Source organism: Lynx rufus, unplaced genomic scaffold (assembly GCF_022079265.1).
Source record: "Lynx rufus isolate CCGP_SWC_20201006 ecotype Redwood Valley unplaced genomic scaffold, mLynRuf1.p SCAF_21, whole genome shotgun sequence".
NCBI classification, from domain to species: Eukaryota; Metazoa; Chordata; class Mammalia; order Carnivora; family Felidae; genus Lynx; species Lynx rufus.
In genome coordinates this window covers 15,569,695-15,594,308 of record NW_025814836.1, presented here as the reverse complement: position 1 = coordinate 15,594,308, position 24,614 = coordinate 15,569,695, and the positions used below count along the sequence as shown (strand labels likewise).

The window sequence follows — 24,614 nt, the reverse complement described above, 5'->3', positions numbered from 1 at the left end:
ACCATCCTCTCTTTCTCACCGAACAAAGACTAAACTCTGGATTTTGTCATTTTATTTTTTATTTTTTTTTAAATTTTTTTTTTTTAATTTATTTTTGAGACAGAGAGACAGAGCAGGAGCAGGGGAGGGGCAGAGAGAGAGGGAGACACAGAATTGGAAGCAGGCTCCAGGCTCTGAGCCATCAGCACAGAGCCCGACGCGGGGCTCGAACTCACGGACCTTGAGATCGTGACCTGAGCTGAAGTCGGAGGCTTAACCAACTGAGCCACCCAGGCGCCCCTAACAGGGTTTCATTCCCTTTTTTTTTTTTTTTTCAACGTTTATTTATTTTTGGGACAGAGAGAGACAGAGCATGAACGGGGGAGGGGCAGAGAGAGAGGGAGACACAGAATCGGAAACAGGCTCCAGGCTCTGAGCCATCAGCACAGAGCCCGATGCGGGGCTCAAACTCACGGACTACGAGATCATGACCTGAGCTGAAGTCGGACGCTTAACCAACTGAGCCACACAGGCGCCCCTGGATTTTGTCATTTTCAAGCACTTTGACCTCTGGCTCCAACCTGCCCGTTCAGCTTTATTCCTCATTACATTTTTTTCCCCTTGATTTCCAGATCGGTGGAAATGCTGGTTTGGGCACCACACAGATCTTGTCATCTTGGTCTCCTCCCTGCTCCCCGGCTTCAAAGCCAGTTCCTTCTGCTAACATGACTTCAGTCCTTCTCCGCGTGTTCGCGCCCACCCACATTTCAACCAGTATCTTTCTTTCAGCCTCCGCTGACACCCGGGCTAGAGCTAATCTCTCCCACCTGTGAAGTTCAGTTCTGTTTTGACACTTAACCTCTTGTTATAGTTACAGCACGCCTGCTGCCCGCCAGGTGCACAACCCTGGACCGGGGCAGGATCTGGGACTGATTTACCTTCGTGACCCACCCCCCCCCCCCCACCATCGTGCCTAGCACCGACCCAGGCTCTGAAGTCAGCCATTAGGGTTTGTAGCATGTGGACAGTGTTAGCAGGCCTGACAGATACAGAGTCACGGGAGGCTTGACAGGATGTAATGTCCTTGAGTACGGGCAGAAGGAAGGACTGTCTCACATGTGCTCAGGGGTGTGCCTTGGTGCAGCCCTTTTGCAGGACCGGTGAATGGCTGTTAGCCGCTCTGGGCACGCATCGAACCCCGGGGTGTCTGGGGTGCGGCAGGAGACTCAGGCCATTGATGCTTAACACCCGGATATTCTAAATTGGAGGGGGTGCGTGTGACCCCATAGGGTCCACATAGCCGAATTGGTGGCCACACCAGGATGGAGGTGCCCGTCTGCGCCCCCCCCAGCTTTATTCTCCTCCCAGAGTACCATACCACCTCTTTCTCCCAAAGAGCCTCATTGTTTCTGAAGCTCCCTGTAAAAAAAAAAAAGGTTGAAGTCCACCCATTCAAGGTGCTGTCTCATCATTTGTCTAATCGGGAGTTGCATTCCTGAGCCGCAGACCTCTTTTCAGAATTTGCCTAGTTGAGATGTCACTTCCCTGACAGTGAGGCTCTTAGGCTCAGCGAGAAAATCACCATGTGCTCCCAGCGCCCCCCCCCCCCGCCCCTTTCTCAAATTTTCCCTAACAATTAACGCCACACTAACTTGACACCCTTTTTCCTTGTTTGGCTTTGTAAACCCTGGTCCCTTTTTCTATTAATTCCAGACATTAATATTTTCTTTCACGCAACTGACGCCATTCACCCGTGAAACCGTTTGAACATTATGTAGCTGTCAGGATGCCTGGGGATTACCCAGTATGCTTTGCCTGTGAGAAAGTGACACCGCCGAGGCCTAGTTTTGAGATGTTTATTTTGAGAGTGCGCTGACAGGCATGAAGGCCCGATCCCAGAGTGGCAATTTCATTTAATTAAAGGCCTCTTTTTATTAGAGTCCCTCCCCCCCGCCCCCCCACACTTTTTTTTATATATATATATATCAGAATGATTGTTAAAGTCTGACTTGCCGGAGGTGTCCCCTTGTACTGTGAGAGGGAGTGGGGGCAGGTGGCTCGCTCACTAGTCAGTGTGCCACTAAATGGCTGTGAATGCCTTCCTGTTTTACTGTCCTGTCCGGAGCTGCCAACTAACATGACGTGTGTGTGTGTGTGTGTGTGTGTGTGTGTGTGTGTGTGTCCGAGATTAAAATAAAGACCGCTGGACTTCTGCCCCCGTGTCGGCAAACTTAAAATGTGAGAGTCGAGTGCGTACGTCGGCATATTTGCGGTTGAATTTCTCGGTCTTCCGGTTCGAAGTCTTGCAAAACTGGAAGGCTCCCCCACCGCCCAGATCACCCTACCTCGGTTCCTCTGTTGAGACTTCTAAACAAGGTAGATGACCTTGCTGGATAGTGACACCTGTTTCTGTTAAAGAAGGAAGGTGGGGAAGATCGTGTGTTCAGTCATTGCTAATAATACTGCTGGTAAACAGAAACCCAAAAGAGGAGCTTGAGAGAATAAAAGCTTAATGATCGGTAGTCACGACCTGGTAAATGTTTGCAACAGAGTAGCCGAATTAATTTTTGACCTAATGGTTTCAGACTCTGTAGGCTTGACTTTCCATCAGGAATTCATGATCGATAAATGTTTGGGGGGCCTGTGTTGGGCACCGTCCACGGCACCTGGGACACATCGATGGATGAACCGGACTGTGGGTCTTTCGCACTTACTCATGGGTGTCTGTTTCGCAGTTAATTATACTATCCTCACTCCTCCGATCAGATTCTTTTTTTTTTTTTTTTGTCTTTCTTTGTGGCATTATCGGCTGGCCTTCAGTTATGCCCTCACTGCTTCTGCATTCATTCGTGGCTTCTTTATTCATCATTCATGAGGTCTTAATGCACAAGTGTGTCCCAGATATGACCGTCTACTGGCAGGCATGCAAGAGACATGCACAGAATTCATGGTTTATGTTGACCTGCTATTTTCTTTCTTTCTTTTTTTTTTTTTCTTTTCCTCCCCTCCAGTGTTCTGAAAGTGTGGAGGAAGGTTTGTCACAGCCCTTCCTTCTGCTTTGGGTAGAGTGGCTGGAGGGACACTATTCATTCTTTTTGGCGTCTGTTTCAAAGCCCCCCGGGCGGGTCAGGGGTATCTGCCCTGAGGCCAGCTGAGGGCCTGGCTGGTGTGGCATTCAGCAAGGCCAGGGTGAGACAATGTCCCCGGCTTCACTGCAGGTGCAGGAGGCAGCAAAGAATGGCAACTTTGTCGATTTAATCTCCACGCCCCCCCAGTGCCCCCCGTCTTCATTCCCGTTGCCCCATCTTTTGAGCCCGTGGTTCCTGAGATTGATTGATTTATTATGATTATATTCTAAAGTACAGCGTTCTGTCGAGTCAGCCATCTGGCCGGACGTTTGAAAATGGTTTCTTTCCCTTTTCGCCGACTCGCTGCCATTCTTGGGAGGGGCGGGTTTCTCCCCAGGACTCCTGACACCGTGGGCTGGAACGGGTGGATTTTGTCTCTTGCATTTTTGTGGGTAGCATTGCGATGCCACACCCAGGATGAAACGAAACAGAAAAAGCTCGAGGAACCCATTGGTGTTCCACCACTAAGGGCAAAGAAGAATCAGTCTTTTACCCCCAGATGGTTTCATTTTTTTTTTTTTTTTCCCCCTCTCGTCTCCACCCCTGGGGCCTTCAATCTCTGCACAGGGAGACATTCGTTCTGGGCGTGCTCAGGAAAACGCTTGCAACCAGGGGAGTGTAGAAAGAACCTTTACTTAAGGGAGATCCTAGGCGTTGACGTGCATTTTTAAAAACTGTCTCACTCTCTCTTTCTTTTTAAAGGCACCAGCGATCCCTATGTGAAATTTAAGCTGAATGGGAAGACGCTGTACAAAAGTAAAGTCATATATAAGAACTTGAATCCAGTGTGGGATGAGGTAGTTGTACTTCCCATTCAAAGCCTTGATCAAAAGCTCCGTGTGAAGGTAATCCCAGATGGCTTTCAAGTCTGCTCTTTTATTAAAAACGCTGATGTCTCAGCATTCCTTGCCCCCTTAAAAAGTCCACGTCCCCAAATTCTTTTATCATTGTTCGGCTCTGGGTGGAAAAACATTCGTGTGCAAGGGATTATTTGTACACTTCGTTGAAAGTGTGTGTTTTGTTTTCTCGGATCAATGGTGTATACGCCACAGAAAATCAGAGTGAAAATAACATCTCCATTGATTGTATTTAAGCTTACCGTACGTGGAAGAATTATGACTGTCGGTGCAGTGGCGAAAAGTAGGAAAGCCGTTCTCATTAGGAATAACTTTATACTTAATAGAGCTTTCAGCTACCGGTTGGAAGCACCAATTGCTCAAACATCTGGGTTACAACTGCATGAGTTGAGTGCAGGATAGGGTTGCTAGAGAATATTTAGCAAATTTCTATTTAATTGGCAGATCTGCTCACCGTGGAAAATACTAAATTTTAATGAGAGACCATTTAAACTACAGCGAGTGGTCCATTGTGCATAACGTTGGAATGCATATGAGTACTGCCTTAAGAGTATTTTGTGCTATTGGTTTGGCTGTGGTAGGCAAAGTGGTCAAGTTCGAATAATTTCGATCTCTCCATCAACTTGGCTACATTCCTCGTTCACGGTACTCTGCAGATTAGTTTTTAGATCTAGAAGATTGAATTCAAAATTCCCAGACTGTTGCATTTATTGATAATTCGGCAAACTCAGTTGGCTTGCCATGTTAATGTGCATTACTGGCCTTTTCCCTCTTTGTAGGTATATGATCGGGATTTAACTACATCCGATTTCATGGGTTCGGCCTTTGTCATTCTCAGAGATCTTGAGCTTAACAGGTATTGTATTTTTACCTTCTAATTGTTATTATGAATTGTAGAGGGAGCTCAACATAAGGTTAAATGGCATCTGTCTAGATCAAATGACAAAAAGAAAATCTGAATAAATGAAAGGGTGCTTAAAAATGTGCATTTTTCTATTTTAGCTTTTAGCTCCCAAACCTAGGAGTCAGACGTTAAATCGTCCACAGTGTGTTCTGGAATGTGTGTTGGAGTTTGAACTGTTAACATTCAGGTTCATTAACCTGCCTAACTTAAAAATAACACAAGTATTTAAATTTTATTTGGGCAGTAAGGGGAAAGAAGCCATTAACCAACTGTTGAACAAGGCAATGCCAAACAATTCCCCTGCTCTGAAGATGGCTGTGTTATTTTTACTGAATCGGGTGCTTTGTAAAACTCGTGTCTCACCCTTAGGCAGAGGTAGGAGAGGTTTGCCATAAGCTACCGATGCAGTTTGAAACTCCCTGGTACTGCCCCTAAGTGCTAATGTCGTTTGTTGCCTTTTGCTTGTAGGACGACTGAACATATTTTAAAATTGGAAGACCCCAACAGTTTAGAAGAAGACATGGGGGTCATTGTGTTAAATTTGAACCTAGGAGTAAAACAGTGCGATTTCAAGAGACATGTGAGTGTAACCCTTTTGTTCATTTCAAAATTCTTCACCGCAATTGTCCTTTGATAACTGGGTTACCAGATGGCTGGCATTTTTTTTGGCGGGGGTAATTATTTTGGGGGGGGGAAACAAATCATTGTATTGAGATGTAAAGTACCTATTTGTGGTTATGCACATCCTTTCCCTTGGAACCCTGGAAAGAAAATCCTTTAAGGAATAATCTGTTTTGGCTAGGGATGTGGATAGTGTGGCTGTTATTAAAATGCATATCCTGCTATGGTTCCCTTGTAACAGATCATCCAAAATATTTTTACTAAGTGGTAAGGTTTCCATTTACTATTTTCTTAGGTACCGGATGGCACAGGTATTATTCAGCAATGCAAAGCAGTTCCCGGGATTTAATTATTACATTGTACGTTATTAGGGTGATCAAGTACATATTTGCAGCATTGCAATTTCTTCTGGTGCTTTTTTTTGTTTGTTTGTTTTTAGCTGCACGTTTTCTGTTGGGAGTAGTTTCGGGAAGATATAAATTTTAATATCCTTCGATCGGTTATTTTCTGTACGTTTCTAGTTAATGCATCGCTTATCGAAGACCTCTCTAACACCAACAAAGCATTGGATTTTATGACGACATGACTGAGGCTGTGTTCTTATGAGCAAATAATGTGAATACAAATCATAATCTTATTTTATATTTGGGGATCAGACCTTATAATTCCAAGAATTAAAAGAAGAACAAAAAGCATCTTTGATCGTGACTCATTTGAAGGGCGTTTTTTAAAGCCAGCTAAAACACCTGCTTGGAAAAGGACTGAAATGCGTTCAAACTGAAGCCTGTTTAGAATCTGATATGGAAATCTGAAGCCTGTTTATAAATTAGGCTTCTACAAGTGCTTCTTGAATTGAGTCAGTAGGGTCGATGTCTTCGTTTTGACACCACCTTTGCTTGTAGATGGAATTTATTTTCGTGGTGAAAATCACGACTGATTTGCAAGGAAACTCACAGAAGAGAGCACAAAGCAGTAGTGAAGCTGAACAGTGATTTTTCAGTGGCCAGAGAGCCCACAAAATAGTTGCTGTTTTTAATTTGGATTCTTAGGAGAGTTTACTTGACAGTAACTGGGGGGAAGAAACTTCCCATATATTATTATTTTTTAAAAGAAATGGTACTTTTAAAACTCGAATCTTAAATTGATGTTGAAAGTAAACCTTTTTTTTTTCAACTCAACATGATACAGCTTCTCTTAGCCTAGACAGTATTGCTGCTGGATTCATTGTCATGTGCTAGTAGGTGACTGGTTCCTTGAGCTGGATGCCCTCAAAAAGAACATACGATATAAATAAGCATCATCTGCCACAGGAGTGAGCTATTCCTGGCTGCTATGTTCTGAAACTTCTCTTACATATTTAAGTGGGGTTTGCAAAGTTGGATAACTTCTCATGAAAATAGCTGCCGATTCCCCTATTCCTTCTGTGAAATTTTCCTGTAGTATATCGGATTATGTTTAGCAGTCCCACCGGCCCTTAAAATATATTTAAATATGGCCCAAATTTGCAGTTTTAAAGTAATGCCGTTTCAGTTGAAATTAATTTCCAATGACGGAGCTATTCATCCTCGATGCTGCCTGCAGTTTCTTTTGTAAAACCTCTCAAAGGGTATGTTTTCAGAGTCGTAAATGTAGCCACACTCGTCGTCTTACTGAGTTTGGTCCTTTTTTCCTTAGACCCACCACGTCCTGTCTTCAAGAGTTTGCCAACCTGCCTGCTCATGTGCTTTCTCATTTTCTTTATTCTTTGCTTATCTGGCAGAGGTGTAGGGTAAAATATATTTCTTGTCTGTATATTTTATGGGATATTATAATATAGAAAGCCCTGCCCACTCTCATTTGTTCTGATCAGTAGTTTCATTTTTTTCTGTTTGTGTACTTGATCAAAATACACCCAAGAAAGGAATAATCTTTCCTGGGCCCTGTGTGGTTACTCGGCTTATGCAGTTTATATCGGGGGGCCCCTTTGGATAGAATAGGTATCAGAAAACGTTCGTTCTTTTCATTCAGTGAAAATCCATTTTTATATTGGGTTTTTATTATTTAAAAAAATTTTTTTTACATTTATTTATTTTTGATAGAGACAGAGCACAAGTGGGGGAGGGGCAGAGAGAGAAGGAGACGCGGAATCCAAAAAGCAGGCTCCAGGCTCTGAGCTGTCAGCACAGAGCCTGACGCGGGGCCCGAACCCACAAACTGAGATCGTGACCCAAGCTGAAGTCGGACGCCCGACCGACTGAGCCACCCAGGCACCCCTATATTGGGTTTTTAAAATTTTTTTTTCAACGTTTTTTTATTTATTTTTGGGACAGAGAGAGACAGAGCATGAACGGGGGAGGGGCAGAGAGAGAGGGAGACACAGAATCGGAAACAGGCTCCAGGCTCTGAGCCATCAGCCCAGAGCCCGACGCGGGGCTCGAACTCACGGACCGCGAGATCGTGACCTGGCTGAAGTCGGACGCTTAACCGACTGCGCCACCCAGGCGCCCCCCTATATTGGGTTTTTAAATGGGAATAACTAACACTGAAGCCTGGAAAGACAATAGATCATTTGATTGGGAATCAGTTTGTTTGTAAATTTCCATCACGACTGTCTTTGTCACTTTGGATCCCAGGCTGACCACAATCTGAACTTGAGCAAAGTGACTACAGACTGACCCTCACGTCCAGAGATTTAAGGATTGTATGTAGGCATGGTACAGTTGGAAGGCTGATGAACCTGCTGTCTGCTTCTTTTTCTTGGCAAAAATAGGATTCTAGTTCGAATTGTGGGCTCAGTCAGCAGACTCACCTGGGTTTGAATCCCAGCTCCGCTCCTTTCTAGCTTCGAGAAATTAAGCGATCAGGTCACATTCGCAGAATTACTTAACCTCGCAGCTACAATTCCCTCATGTGTGAAATGAGGATAAAAAAAGTATCTCACAGGACTGTGAAGTTGGAGATTATCAAATGTAGTGTTTGGCATGGGGTCAATTGTCAATACTTGGTAGTTCTTCGGACTGTAGTAAACAGACAGGCATATTCACTTTCCATTAATTTCCTCATCTGTTTTGTTGATCTTTTATGATCATTAACGCATCCAAAGAATTCTAGCTCAGAGGGTCCTAAATAGCCATGCATACCTAGAAGACAGGAATTGATTTTGGTGCTTGTTTTGGTGCTTTGATTTTGTACTGATCATGTTTTTCAGTACAGTGCTGGGAAAACAGTAAAAGAACTGATTTTAATACCCATATGGCAGCATCTGTGACCCTGCATCATGAGCTAGATGTTGAACTCCCGGTTTCACTAGGGGAAGTGTTTTTTTAATAAAGAATATTTTCAAGTTGTTTCTGGACCCCTGTTTCTGGTTGCTGGTCACCAGAATGTAAGAGGATTTCCCCCCAAAGACCATTTATTTTCTGGTTTCTAACTTATGGGGAAGATGTATTGTCAAAGTGGATAGGTCATTCGCCTAAAGGTATTTTTTTCCTTAAGCATAATAGCAAACGTGGTCTGCTCGATTAGATTCATAATTGCATTGTAATCTCCCAAATTTATCCAAGTTTTAACATCCAGTTAGCTGGTTAACCAGCCAGAGTAGAGCCTCACAGTACTGGACGGTGACGGGGGTAATGAGAGGATTTTGCTAGGAAAGAATTTTAATTGTAGATGGAATTCAGCAACCTTAGCATGACAAATGAGAGATCAAAAGAGAACAGTGGTGATGTTACTTGCTGTTCAGAAAATTTGTTCTTCCCTCCCTCGGTGCTGTATTAGCCTGTTTTTGTTTTTGTTTTTTTTTTTTTAATTGTGCAGCAGTGGCTTAGATTTTTTTTCCTGTTATTTTGAATATTGAGGCTTGATCAGGGGGGATAAATGGAATGATTGTTTTTAATATCAAAAAGTATGGAGGGGCGCCTGGGTGGCGCAGTCGGTTAAGTGTCCGACTTCAGCCGGGTCACGATCTCGCGGTCCGTGAGTTCGAGCCCCGCGTCAGGCTCTGGGCTGATGGCTCGGAGCCTGGAGCCTGTTTCCGATTCTGTGTCTCCCTCTCTCTCTGCCCCTCCCCCGTTCATGCTCTGTCTCTCTCTGTCCCAAAAATAAAAATAAACGATGAAAAAAAAAATTAAAAAAAAAAAAGTATGGAAACTTAAATATTCATGAACACTGTCCATGAACTTCTTAAACATTTTCGTAATACTATGAGAATATTTCAAGTAGGGGAAATCTGCCTTTCCAATTTGCATTTAGAGGTGAAATTACAGAGTTTTGAGGCAATTAAAAACATTCTAAGGATGGAGATCCTTCTCACACTAAGAACTGATACTTCTAAAGATTGAGCAGTATTTGTACGTCCTTGTCTTTTCATTACTGAACACTGTGGGAAAATCCTGTAACACGACCACAGAAATGTGAGTTTTCTGTTTCTGTTTTGTTGCTCCAACGTGTTTTCTCTGTGACCTCGGAACGTGGGTGTTAGTTGTTTGAATATAGTCCGCGCCATCTAACTAATCACAGAATCGTCATTAACGATTCTATTTCTGTCTTTCATTTTGCCATTTTTCACCATCCAATGGACTCAATCCCTAGCGTTGGTCAAACCGGAAGCGGCTGAGTGCCAGCAAGGTAAATATAGTTGTTTTCTTTTTTATGTCATTTGGCGAAACGTTCATCTTTGTTGCAAGCACAAAGGTATACGTGATTGGTATTAACCAACTTTTACGTATAACAGCATTCTCTTCCTCTCACTGTGGCTATGAATAAGAAAGAAGCAACCTCCCTTTTACATTTCGTTTAATAAGGGCATAGCCAGATGTTTGAACTTATATACTTGTTTTAGTGGTGACATTTTATAGGTGCCAGCCACGTTAGAACGTTCCACTTCATTAAGCCTGGATTATTTGGAGGGTAGCACAGTTAGGGTTAGTCCTTTAGGAAGTTATATACCATCAGATGGAAACTAGCTTTGGTGTTGTAGGGGCAATGAAAAGATTAATTGAGAGGGATAGGTGGTATCTTTTATAAATCTCTTTTATATTACTCTCATTTTACTGTTTATTACCTTTGCTGCTGAGAGTTTCTTGAAAGATTTCTTCATGATGTACTGGTGATTTTTTTTTTTTACATTGTTAGTATCGTTTTAAGCAATTATAAACTGCCGTCCAATTTGTAAAAGGTCTACGTGTATCAAGGTAGGAATGCATTATTCATTTATCTGGTTATTAAATTAATACATTGCAATCCAGTGATTAAATGTCAAAATTGGTGTAAGCATAAACAAAACCAAAAAGGTATTTGTAACTTAATTTAGCTCCTCTGCTACTTTCTTTAAGTTTATTTATTATTTATTTATTTATTAAAGTTTATTTTATGTTGAGAGAGACAGAGATAGCGTGAGTAGAGGGGGGGCAGAGAGAGAAAGAGGAGAGAGAGAGAGAGAGGGAATCGTAAACAGACTCCGAGCTGCCAGCATTGAGCCTGATGCAGGGCTCAAACTCACCGAACCATTAGATCATGACCTTGGACAAAACCAAGAGTCGGATGCCTAAGGGACTGAGACACCCAGACGCCCCTCCTCTGCTCCTTTTAAAGAGAAATAACCAACAAGGAGGTGGCTGTGATGTGTGTGTGAGTGTGTATGTGTGTGTGTGTGTGTGTGTGTGTATTTGGCGGATACACCGACCATCTCTGTGCGTACGTTTATTTACACACACACATAAGTGCACAAATCGTATACCAGCTCGAATTTCTCATCTCACCCTACTTGAGTTGTTCAGTGCTGCGTCAAACAAGGCAAATGAAACAGAGATTTTGAGTGTTGGTAAGAGTGTGTCTGTGGGGGAGAGAAAGCGAAAGAATTGTCACCTGACTGGCACTGGTCATTTAGGAGGAATAGCAAACTTTCCAAACCTTGCTTTTTAAAACCCAGAGGAACCAAAGCCTGCCTCTTCTGCGACGCAGACCCTTTGCATTTTGAACATTTTAAGTATAACTACGATAAGTTTTGTTAACCAGTTCACTTGGTATACAAGACTCTCTCTCTCTTTTTTTTCTTTTGAAGTAAAATTAAGAGACGATAAATAATAATGTGAAACGGTCTCAGAAAATCCTCCAACTTTTGTCTTCTTCCTTTATAGTCACTAGAGGGTAGAAGATGATCATTTCTTGCCACAGAGGGGAGCCCAGCTCCCGCTCTCCCATATTAAGAGCTTCTGTGACCATCCGAAGCAGTAAAGTTTCCCGGCATGCTTTGGAGAAGCCTGACAAAGCAGTATTTTCTCGTTTATTGATTCTGCTGCTGCACTAAAATACTGGTACTGTACATCAATAACCATCTTTAGTTAGGGAGCTCTGGTCTGTGGAAGAAAACTGGCAGTTTGTGGAAGAACATAAAGGCTAGAAAGAAAAATTGTGAGCTTGGGGAATATTGGAGTCTAGGGAGGACAGGAGAGGTTATGGAAGAATGGCCAAAGGAATGAGGAAGGAGAGAAAAAATGTTGACGGCCTGGATAAAGATATCAAAAATATGAAAGGAACAGTGGATCCTGGAGAGCAGTATTTATATCTGTACTGCAGAGTTGTGTCTGACCACAGCTGCTGTATTCTTTTCTTTCTTTCTTTTTTTTTTATCCCTATCATGGTCGTTTCTAGAATTTTGACTTCAGTGCGCTGGGCTCAGAGACTTAATAAATGCCCAGACCCTCCGTGCCTGTTTAATAAAACCTTTGATGAATAGAGCTCGTTGAATGCTACTCATGATCTTACAGGAGAGATGCGGTTTATATCTTGGTGGAGAATTTCAATTGTCAGGTTAACTTTTCACAGCTTAGAGTTTGCAGGTTTTGGAGAGGAAAGTGAGAGAGCTTCTAATTTCGCTTATGAAATTGAGTCACGTGGAAAATCTGGAGGTCCTGTGATTAACCTTCTGGAAAAGTAGTTAAAATGCCCTGATCAACCTATCTTGGTATTTTTAAACTGTCAGCTGCTTTTTTAGGATTTCTATATTATATTTAAAAATTAGGTAACAGAAGTTTGACATAGAGAAGATTACTCAGCTATGACTATCTAAAATGTTACCAGTCCTAAGTAATATATTATCTGTAAAATGTTGTTGACTTTTTCACCTCAATCTTATTCTTTTAATGGCTTAACTTTATTTAGATGATTGCTTCTTAAGCCCCGTAAGTTTATAATTTTGCATCCATCCATAGAGGCCAAGGACGGCAGACTCTCTTGTAAAGTGTTTTCTTACTACGTTGACCTTGACCGTAACGTAGTAAATTTGTAGAGATCGCCTTTAAAAGTAGGTTCAGATTTCTCCCAAAGCCTCTGTTTACCTTCTGATGAGCCTTTTTCACATGAGAATTGAGAATTTGATTTCATAGGGCCTGAATCAGATAACTAGCTCTTTTTAGACATTTATTCTACACAATCTTGGCTGTGAACAGATCTATTTCCAAACCTTCCTCTCTCTTTCTAATGCAGGTAACACTTAACAGAGATAGAAAATTAACAGCAGTGACTTCTCTAATATCAGATAGCTTAATGAGGCGGGGGGGAGCCCTGCAAATCACTAACTGTATTCAGAAATCTGTGTACGTACATCCACACCCACCTGCTTCCCCTGCACTTTCATTTGGGTCTTTGTAGGTCCTGTGGCTGACCACAGTTCTTTATTTACACTTTCTTTTACTTTAGGTGCATTTCCCCTGTGATAAGAACCTTGCGGGGTGGGGGTGGAGGGTTTTCGTGCGATTCCGTTTTCAGAAACAGAAAAAAAAATGTTTTCCCCACAAAAATATATGCAGGCTCGCATAAAAAGATTCTGTGTCAGTTTTAGCCAGTTTGATTTTATCCTCAGTGCACAGGACCCCCGTGCAGGGCTTAGCCCACTTGTAGGGAGAAGCCACCTGGCGGCATGTTAGAGAATGGAGAAGGCACAGGAAGGGCCAGTGGCATCCGTGGTGCCAGGTCAACGCCATCATACCCGCCTGCTCCATGAAACACAAAACCCGGAAGGGTGAGGGCTTTAAGAGGGCCACTGCCTGCCAATGTCACCGGGCTGTCCCCTGGCTGTCAGCATCCCGACCTGAAGCGCCTGCTGCTTATGTCCCCTCCCACACCTCCTACAAGAAGAAAAAAAAAGGGGGGGGACTATTTTGCATAGCCCTTCTTTTGACCACTGTTTCATGCAGTTGTGGGTCCGCGATCAGAGGGAAGAGACACGACCTGGGCCAGTGTGGCTTTTTTTTTCTTCCGCATGAAATTAGTTGGCCAGTGGTGCCATTTTGGGGGCTGTTCAGCGTCCTCTTCTTCTGTCTTTGTTCCTGTCTGTTATTCCAGGGGCTGATAACCACAGGATACGTTTTCTAGGTTCCCCTGCCAGGTGGCTTCCAGCTGGAATTGGTAGGAGACTACAGGGTGGGAGAATTTCCACGGTCATCTCTCCTTTTGCCTTCTATTTCACGTGGGGTGTTCTACACGGGCTGCATTTTTCATTTGCCTTTAGACCTGCTATGGCTTCAGGGTGAGCCTGATCCTGCTATTGACTCTTCTTGCCTGGCCGGCCCCGGGTTTGCAGAAGTTCAGCCCTGACGGCGGAAGCCAGCCCTGTGTCTGTTTTCGCAAGCCACGCTGTAACACAGCGGTGTGCACCTGTGTAGGCGTCGTCGCTAACTGGCAGTGACAGAGTATTGTAGTTGGGACAGAGACCTAGGGGCCTGAAGCCTAAATTCCTACTCTCTGGACCTTGGCAGGGAAAGTTTGTCTTCCTCCCACTCCAGCCCGAGGAGGGTTAAAGTGTCCTTTTTTGCTGCTTACCTTAGGTATTCTCAGCGTTGCCTCTTTGGTCTCTCGGCCGTCCCGCACCTGTTCTCTGCACGATATTCCCTCCACCTTCAGTCCCAGGAATGGTTTTCTTTTTCTGGTGGATTCGGATACAGCCTATCAGGCAAAGCCTTTGCTTTTGGCTTTTTTGGGTACTTTCAGAATGGTCACTACTTTGTAAATATCATGAATCACATGATGATGGTTCTGCGTGAATTTAGGTTTTATCCTCTCTGCCTTCTTTCCCTTTTTCTGCTTTCCTTTTTTTCTCCTTTTTGCTCGATCTGTCCCTCTGTTTATTTTATTTAAAAAAATGTTTTGAGTGTTTATTCATTTTTGAGTGATAGAGAGCATGAGCGGGGGAGGGGCAGAGAGCCAGACAGGGAGAGACAGAATCCGAAGCAGGCTCCAGGCCCTGAGCTGTCAGCACAGAACCCGATGTGGGGCTCCAATTCATGAGCTGTGAGATCGTGAAGTGAGCTGAAGTTGGACGCTTAACCGACTGAGCCACCCAGGTGCCCCTCTCCTTCTGTTTACATCTGACATCTAGGACTTCTGGAAGGCAGTCTCTAAATTTAGGTAACTATCTCTACCTATCTATGTTTCTAATCGAATCTGTCTAATATATCTATATCTCTTTAACCTAATTTACTTGTCTGAATGTCTGTGTCTGTCTGCTTGTCTGTCTATCTATCTGTCATCTATTGGGCATGGGCCCAATGCTGAATATCTTAACCCTGATGCCTCTGCTGCCTTGCTGTGAAGTCAAGGTCAGCATTACCCTGGGCAGAATGATCTCTAGGGATCGTCCTCATTTCTGGGGGCCTCGGTCGTGGCTCAGGTAAGGCCCCGGATCTGTTGGCACTCTCAAACCTTGTGTGTGCTCTAGACCAGAAAAACAGAGCCACTGCCTTCCTAAACTTTTCACGTGAGAATCCACTTCAGCCGAAACCTTCTCACTGAGCACGTCCTGAGGATTCACAGATGAACGGGACTTAGCCGTGGTGACTGCCCAGTCAGCGGGAGACTTGAGAGAAGGGAGGGAGGGGTATTCAGAGGGCACGGTCAGACCTTTTCCTAGCCTCCAAGGTGGGCTGAGTGCTGGAGACAGAGCAAGCTTTCAGAGGAGGACTGCAGGGAATCTTAACCAAATGAGAGGGAGGAAGAAGTGAATGGAGATAGGATAGTATAAAATAGTGTGGTCCACGGCGAGTGGTCTGATGTATTTATTATCAGGCTTCAACCAGTTGGGGTTTCAAAATGGAGCAGCACCGGTATCACCTGGAAATTGTTAGAAATGAGAATTTGTGACCCGCCCCCCCACGCCTACCCCGCCAACATTTCAGACCTCTTGAATCAGAATCTCTGGGGATGGGGCCCCCCGCAATCTTTCTGTAATCCTTCCAGGGGATTCTGAAGCACGTTTGATTGAGAACCGCGAGGTATGGCCGTCCTGGATAGGGGTGCCCTTGAAGTATTTTATTTTTTATTTGTTTTATTTACTTTATTTGTTTATGTTTTAATTTTTAAAATTTTTTTTTTCAACGTTTATTTATTTTTGGGACAGAGAGAGACAGAGCATGAACGGGGGAGGGGCAGAGAGAGAGGGAGACACAGAGTCGGAAACAGGCTCCAGGCTCTGAGCCATCAGCCCAGAGCCCGACGCGGGGCTCGAACTCACAGACTGCGAGATCGTGACCTGGCTGAAGTCGGACGCTTAACCGACTGCGCCACCCAGGCGCCCCTATGTTTTAATTTTTTAAATGTTTGTTTATTATTGAGGGAGACGGAGCACAAGTGGGGGAGGGGCAGAGAGAGAGAGAGAGAGAGAGAGAGAGAGAGGGAGACACACAATCCGTATCAAGCTCCGGGCTCTGAGCTCCAATCTGTCAGCCCAGGGCCCACCGCAGGGCTTGAATTCATGAACCATGAGATCCTGACCTGAGCCAAAGTTCGGTACTGAGCCACCCAGGTGCCCCGCCCTTGAAGTATTTTAAGTGAAGGAGAGACACAGAAATATGGGACAGAAAAGGGAAGGCCAGCAGGGTGACACATGTGAATCCAGAAATACTAGATAATGGGTGTTATTACATATGAGCACAACATTTAACTTTGAGCTTCTTAGAGGTTAGGGTGAAAAAGAAAATCTTGTTGAATCACTTTATTTTATTTTATTTGATTGTATTTTATTTTATTTATTTTAGAGACAGAACACGAGTGGGGAGAGGGGCAAGAGGGGGGAGAGAGAGAGAGAGAGAGAGAGAGAGAGAGAGAGAGAGAGAGGCAGGCGCGGGGGGAGAATCCCAAGCAGGCTCCACCTTTAGCATGGAACCCAACATGGGGCTCAATCCCATGACCCTGGGACCATGACCTGAGCTGAAACCAAGAGTCGGGCACTCAGCCAACTGCTCACCCAGGCTCCCCTTTTCTTTTCTTTTTCAGTGATAGGAAGAAATGCATTAGAAACATTTTCCTGGTCCTAAGCCCCAAGAAGTGGGTATTTATAGACTTGATCGTTTTGTTGTTTTTAATCTTAATCTAATTCTTATTTTTAAGTGCAAAAACAGAGCAATGATACTTGGCAATGAAAAAAAAATGTTAAATCTCCTATAAAACTTTTATAGCTAATATGTCTGTACAGCCTACAGATTATTCATTATCCTCGGGACTATAATCTAGTTTTCCCATACAAATATAAATCTCATGGTCCATGTCCACGTGGGAGATTTAAAAGGCTTTCTTTATATCCTTAGGCAAAGATTTTTGTGTAGTTCTAGGACAATTTATACCCACATCATCCTCTTCGGATGATATAAGAAGCCGCCAAGAAGGAGCTTCTCTGGGAGCCTGCTGGGTGCATGTACGGACCTTCTCATGTCATGCTATAAAAGCTGTTGACAATGAACAGTTGTTTTACATGTTAAAAATGCTTGGAAGGAATATTTCAGGGGAACCTTTTATAGACTGAATGTTCTCCCTTAGCTTTTCTTAAGCAGTGCCTAGCAGAGTCGAATCCTGTTGTGTTGTTCATTTTGCTTACAAAGTTAGCGACTTTTTTTTCCCCCTGTGCATTTGTTTCCACGGCCACCTCCTTTCTCACAGTGACTTAGGGAAACGAATCAACGAGAGTCGAGATCGGACCCACCGGCAGCGTTGGAACACGTGTTTCTAGACTCCAGTAACTGAGACGGTTAGAAAAGTTACCCACACGATATTTGGCACCTAGTTAGGTATGCCTTCCTAGAACAATCTTGAGAAAATATTTTTGCCCTGCCCTTCTTTTTCATTTCTGTCTCTTCAAAACAATTTTTTTTTGGTGTTTTGTCATACCCAAGGGAGTACTTCGGATAATGACTTTGCGGTATCCGTCAGCATAGTGTGTCCCAGAGAGGGGCACAGCTAGCTGTAATGTTGCTTTTGATGACTACAGGCTGTGGCCCCGGCTCCCGGACGGCATGCTACTCCTTCCAAGCTCTTTCTTAACTCTTAACCTCCTTGCCGTTCTTCCTGGCCCACGACAGAGAGGAGGCACTTGGCTGACAGGCCTGTCATTTCTGGGTTTTCTTAAGCAGCCATGCCAAGAGACCAGAGCCCATATCTCCATCTTCCCAGCATGCCACTTGGCCCAAATCCTTAAATAATGCATGTGGCTAAGCTGGAATCCATTTTCTATGCCCCTAGGAATGACAATCCATTCTCTGTTTTAAGAGCCTATTCCTAGATCAGAAACTTGTGGAGATTCTCCGCCTGTTGGGAGTGGAAGGTCCACAGCTCTTACCTTCAGGCCTCTTCTCTTTTCTCCCCCCTTCCTTCCTTGTCCCCGGGATTGTCATGACCCGGAAGTGAATTGTTTCTGCAGCTTTTCATTTTTTCTGAAAGTCAGTCTGTTTCAAAGTTAAATATTGAACCTCGGGGGCACTTTGGTGGCTCCTTTGGTTGAGTGTTCGACTCTTGATTTCAGTTCAAGTCATGGTCCCAAGGTCGTCGGATGGAGCTCTCTGAGTCGTGCTTTACATGACGCCTGCCTGAGATTCTCTCTCTCTCTCTCTCTCTCTGTCTGTCCTTCCTTCCCTCTCCCCCACTCTCGTGCACACACTCTCTCTCTAAAATTAAAACATAAATAAATAAAAAAATAAGTATCATACCTCGCATTCACCAGTAATAACGAACGTGTGTGCTTCAGATGGAAGTTATGATTTCTGTCCAGAAGAAGGGTGTGAATTTGGTGGGGTGGGGGGCCAAGGAAGAGAGAGAGAGCCTATGAATGAAACAACATAGAAATAGTAAAAGGTTCTGATCCCTTTGGGAGGAAGGAGAAAAATAGCAAAACCCTGATGTACTATATTTTATCCTTTATGTCGGCTGAGAAATTAGGGTCAGGACCCAGAAACTTTGCTCTATCTCCTGGTGTTTGTTTCAGCTCAGGTGGGGTGGGCTTCTCCTTTGATGGGTCATTTCCTTGTCTCCCTTCACATTCCAGGCTGCATTAAGATGACAAATTTCACTTATGGGCTCAGGCACAGACGTGAAAACCTGAGCTATGGAGCTAACAGGGTGAGTGCAGAGGAGTGGATTTATTGGGGGGAGAAAGGGATTGTTCCGAGAGCACAGCAGATTTGGGGAGCCCGGCCCTGCATCAGAGAGTAAGCAGGATGGCCCGGACAGTACCCGCCTCTCCCCCATCAGCCCTGGTCTGAGGCCTCATCACTTGCCCCAAGGCTGAAGACACATGTTAAAGTAATTACGAGACTTCTTTAAAGCACACACACACACACACACATACACACACACACACTCCAGAATATGTTGTTCGTAGATGTGCAACTTTATTTGGACATCACCTGAAAGCAGGTTTTGCAGAAAAGATTGAGGGCGAAATACGTAGAATGAAGGCCTTGTGTTCTTTTCTATCTGTGAACTCCACAATAAATAGCTCACTTCTCCTACCCTGCCTTTAGTGAGGAGGAAAAAAAAAATCTTGGACAGCAAAGAGCAAGTCCGTCACATCAAACATGACTGCGTTAAATACTAAAATGTTCAAAGTCCAACTGAGATAGATAAAGGCTTTGATGGAAAGTGGATATTTCCCAGGGACATTACAAGCAATAATCCAGATGTTATGCTGTAATGCAACGAGTGTCGTGGATAGATCAGGAGATCCAGCCAAGCTGCTCCTGATGTAGGCCTTAGCCTTGCCCTCCCATGCTGTTCCGCCATATGGAACCTATCTCTCGGCCCTGTTAATAACCAGCTTTGGATTCCATTTTCACAGAGCTCATAGAGCTAAGTGGGGCTGTTTTATGGACAAGTTAGATAGAAGCCTTTCCAAGATAAACATCCAATTTGAAATTAGGACATACCAAGCCACAAAATTATTTTAGGGCATATTTCATGGAAGCCCTGCCATTTTTCTTAGGCAATTGCCAGACTGGAGGATGCCCTTTGATCCCATGTGGACATTACTCCCTTCTTTATAAAAAGGATTTTGAAATAGTTGCAGTGTTTAGGGAGGAATATATCTGTCGGAACTTTGAAGCATGGCCATGGGACAGGTCATGCTTTAGCTTGTTGGTTGGCAAGTCAAACTTTAAGAAGAAAAAAGAAAAAAAAGGGAATTGTAGCCGGATATATGAATCAAAATCTCATTTTCCTTTTAAAGATAGAAGTTTTCAGCCCGTGTGCTTAATAAGCTATAAAATGTACTCAGTGTATCCACATCTATATGCTCAAATATAAATTTATAAACACATACGCATATATGTTTGTATATGTGTCTGTTGATGTACTGTGTCGGCGTGTGTTGTGTTTAATTAACATGAAATCGCTTGACTTTAATACTTTCATAAAGCTTTTTTTATTGAATATATTCTCTCCACAACCAAACTGGAAATAGAAGTTCAGAAAGAATCGTTCATGTTCTCCAGAGGAGAGGGATTTTTTTTTTCTTTTTAAAATGAATTATTTTCCCTTGCCCCCTCCCTGCTCTGTCTCAGCACCTCCAAAACTCATGCGTGCGTGCGTGTGTGTGTGTGTGTGTGTGTGTGTGCATTTTAAGAGAAGAGCAGCGCAGATGTGAAGTTTGAGAGTGTGGACTTCCTTGAATGTGCTTTGCTTGAGGTCGTCATAAAATGATCAAATGCTTGGTGGCTCGCTGCCGCACCATTTATTAAGAGTGGTGGAGTAACATGTGTTGGATGAGGTAAGCTGGTATATAATTAATACGGTACTGACATACCATTTGTTGTGATAAATTGTGACTAACTGGTGTCCGAGCGAATTGGTGTCTGAATGATCTCGAAGATATATTGAGTAGATGACAGGAACGAATATATAGTGTTAGAAATTCATGGCTTTACTATGGTACTTTATGCCATTTACATTCTCCAGTCCATTTATTTCTCCTTCAAATACGCCCGCCTCTGCTCGTACCATTTCACGTATCGAGCGGCGAACGTAGATCAACTCCACCAACTCAGTGCAGCGTGCGGATCGGGTGGGGATCCTCATTCAGACAAACTAACCATAAAAAAAGACACGGTGGAGACCTTCAGGGAAGTGTGACTCTGTGCTGGGTGTCTAACGATATTAAGGGAATTATGGTTATTTGTGTTGAATGTGGTCACGGCAGGGTGCTTCTGTAAAAACACATATGGGTTTTGCTTTCAGCTCTTTCAGCCCGGGAAAAAGAGTGAAGGGCTAGATGAAGTCAGATGGGCAAAAGGTGGAATCAGATGGATCAGCACGTGGAGATTTATATGCCATGCTCTCTGCCTTCGTGCGTGTTTGGAAATTTCCATAGTGGAAATTAAAAATAAAGTGTGCGTGTCCTCTTTATAATTTAATAATCGGGGATTTTGCTCTCCTCTACATTCTGTTTAAGGTGTGTGTGAGTGTGCATGAGTAATATAATTTAGAAAAGGAAAAAAACAAACAAACAAGTTAAGAGTTACCCAATCTCTACTGGATCCCAGGCGCCGTGCTAAGGACGTTATACATCCTTCCCCTCCCTGCAGATCTGCAAAGCGCATTTGCCTGGCTGGTTGCTTCCAGGCTGTATCTGGAGTTGTGCATCTCACTGTGGTGTTGGGCATTTTAGGAGCAGCCCAAGGAATAAAGGGAAGTGTGGACAGATTTGAGTGTGAAGGATAAATTCAAAACCATTATTGCTAAATGCCCAGAGGTATTTTGTTTCCCTGCAAAGCAATGCCTCGCTCCTGTCTCTCTGTTCCCAGAATGCCTCTCTTCCCTTCCTTCTATTAAAATAGCTGAAGGATTCCCACCACGGAGCGCATCTGGGTGGGAGGATAGGCCAAGGCCAAATCCAAGCGTTGTTCCTAATCATCCTTCACTATACTTTAGAAGTCCAGGGCTGGAGAAGGAAACCACATAACTGTGCCTGCAGGTTGGCCAAATCCTGAAGACGGGTAACACTTTCAGCAGCTAGGGAGTGCTATTCCTGATCCCCATACTGAGAGCTGGAATTTCTGTGGTCACCAAAGTCACACTCAGGAATTATCAGCACGTTGATCTGTCCTCTTCTTTCTTTGCTTTAGTCCTCTTTGATACGCAACTTGCGACTCTCAGAGTCCTTGAAAAAGAACCAACTCTGGAATGGGATTATAAGTATAACCTTGTTGGAAGGGAAGAATGTATCAGGAGGAAGCATGACAGAAATGTTTGTCCAGTTAAAACTGGGAGACCAGAGGTATAAAAGTAAGGTAAGTTCTGTCAATTCTTTAAGAAGAAGCATACCTTTTGTAATAAAAGGACTGAAAAAGAAATGTTTTCCACTCTAAATTTCACAAGAAGAGGAGAATTTTATTTTTCGCCCTCGTAACAGTGTTAGGAGCATCCCAGGCCACAAAATAATCTATAACTGAAGCCAATTGGTATAGCTGTTTGGTTGCTTAGCATAATTTATTTTAATGTAGTTAAGAGAAAGCTTATGAAATAATAGATTTGGATGCATTGATTTATTTTTGTTTTGAAAATAAGCAAGCTGTTGTTTCATAGATTGCAGGAACGGGATAACCAAATATTTTCAAAATCCTGCAAAAATAATAGTGTAATATATTTATATGAAAACATTTGAGAAAAGTAAAAAGTTCTCAAAACCATCTACTTTTTGCTTTCTCTTACTTGTAGGTATTAACACCCAAAATAGACAGACATTTGTTGTGGGTTTTTTTGTGATTTTGTTTTTAAGGTATTAGTGATTTTTTTTTTTTTGAACAAAAGTAATGGCGTTTGTAGCCGCCTTTAAAAATCAATCATCTTCTTCTCCCGAAACAAATTCCACTTAATTTTTAATCTTAGTAATTTGGCGTGGTTTTTATTTCAAAGACCATAGTCTCCAAACCATGGTAATTAATTCGTTTTACATAACTGTCAGACAGGAATATTTCCTAAGTTTTATGGATTGGGGGAACGAGGGTACTTGAAAGTTAAGTCACTTGCCAAAAGCTACATGGAAAAAAAAATGCAAACCAAACAAAACATTGGTAGAAGATTTTGAAAATAGACTCGAGGATATTTGCAATTCGGGCTTTCCAGCGTAGAGTCCGTAACAGATGAAGATATGTGCAATTGGAAAATGATTTAGGGGGCAGAAGTTGGTCTCTGCTGTATACTTTTAAGTGCAAAATCAAACATTAAACATCATTTACCCCACTACAATGAGTAAAGAATTAAAGCTCACACTGGAGAATCATTTTTGAAAAATATGAAAAATCAGGGGCAGGTTAACAGCCGAAATATGCAGACATTTATTTTAACCAGCTAGTTTCAGGCTGTACCTTACAGTGAACGTAGCCAGAGTGAACACATCTCTCCACGAAGGTCCCTGTAGCCAGCCAGGGTCAGGCTAAGGATTTATAAGAAAAATTATTCATCGCTAAGTACGCTCAGCCCCCCCGGGGTAAGGTGAAGTGCAGAATTAGCCCAGCATTTGCTACCTGCCCCCTTGAGGAATATCACATTTAATTTGTGTGGTTGAGTTTCTTTTCTTCCGTGGTTTCTAAATTCTGTGAGCTGATATATTAAGCTCAATGTAAAAAACAGCTGAAATGATAATACGTGATGTGGGCTACAGCCGACATCCGAGTTATCCCTGATTCCCCTGGCGGTAATAGTTTGGCGCTAGGATTTCTAGGATTTCATAGTTGACTCTAGAGCCTGATAAGTCAGTGCCCGGCATTCCTGCTGATTTTTAGTCACAAATCGAATCTCGACGTAAATGAAACAAAAGCAAAAATGCTGCTAACTGATCAAACACACACGGTCGGAGAACACAGAAACACTTGTGGAATTTTCACACCACCCTGCGTCATCTCGCGGTGTGGCAGCCGTGAGGCTTCTTAGTCTTTCACACTCGAGTGACCGGATTCAGGCAACTCGGACTGAAATGTGCAAGTTACGGGTTTCTAATGCAATGCATCGGACAGATGTTAATTAACACCACAAACTGCTCATTTATATACTCCTTAGGCCAGCACTGAGTGGATGCGCTAATAAAAATGTTACTTGCATCCGGTTCACCAATCCGTAGTCTCTTTTGTGAGAGGGAGCAACTGTAAATGTCTACTGAGATGTGTTTTCCGTGTATATAATACCTATGTAATTTAAGGTTCCTGGTGGGGTAATTCCTTGTGGGGTTACTCTTTTTTAACTTGCTGGAGAAATTGTTGTATCTGGGGGGTGAGCTAAGAGGGTAGCGATGTTTTGCCAATTCCAGAACCCTCAAAGTCCCTTTCGTTCCCAAACGGAAAGTTTAGCTTTCTCGGGGGGGGGGGGAGGCCCATCGCCATGACTTCCTGCCGTTTAGCAATGACATGTATGTGTATGTAGCTGCTTTAGCGACGAATGGCATTTTGAGAAAGTAAATATCATAACCGCATGTTTTCTAGACACTGTGTAAGAGTGCAAATCCGCAGTGGCGGGAACAGTTTGACTTTCACTACTTCTCTGACAGGATGGGCATTTTGGACATTGAAGTGTGGGGAAAGGACAGCAGAAAGCACGAGGAACGTCTGGGCACGTGAGTCTGCTCTGCTTTCTAACTCGTGGGAGAAGTGTGGGCAGCTCGCGTCTGCATGGAGCTGCTCAGAGACAATGTCTTGATCTGTGTGGGCTTAGAGTCAAAACCTCATATCCCCACCCCGGGAGTCACAAGTCAGCTGGACCCTAACCTGGGGAAAAGGTTTTGTTTTTGTTTTTGTTTTAACTGGCAAATGCCATTTAATATTGATTAAAACAGAAGAAAATCGTTATGTGTTGGAAATTCTCTAAAAAAAAAAAAAAAAAAAGACACCGGGCCATTTC

The 24,614-nt window shown here is 43.3% G+C and overlaps 1 protein-coding gene across 7 annotated transcripts in view; it reads left to right on the top strand.

Annotated features, from left to right (window-relative positions):
• Positions 1-24,614, top strand: part of MCTP2 (multiple C2 and transmembrane domain containing 2) — a 238,519-nt gene that overhangs the window by 91,248 nt on the left and 122,657 nt on the right. For 5 of the 7 annotated variants that reach the window (XR_006963408.1, XM_047086646.1, XM_047086645.1 and 2 more), the window contains exons 5-10: positions 3,810-3,952; positions 4,744-4,820; positions 5,337-5,448; positions 10,059-10,094; positions 21,848-22,012; positions 24,200-24,330. Coding sequence is in view for 6 of the 7 variants with exons in the window: in XM_047086646.1 (XP_046942602.1) it covers positions 3,810-3,952; positions 4,744-4,820; positions 5,337-5,448; positions 10,059-10,094; positions 21,848-22,012; positions 24,200-24,330 (664 nt within the window). In the remaining variant the exon portion in view is untranslated. Of the gene's footprint in view, positions 1-3,809; positions 3,953-4,743; positions 4,821-5,336; positions 5,449-10,058; positions 10,095-21,847; positions 22,013-24,199; positions 24,331-24,614 lie in introns of those variants that run through there. The other 2 variants (XM_047086644.1, XM_047086649.1) reach the window with 2 other exon arrangements.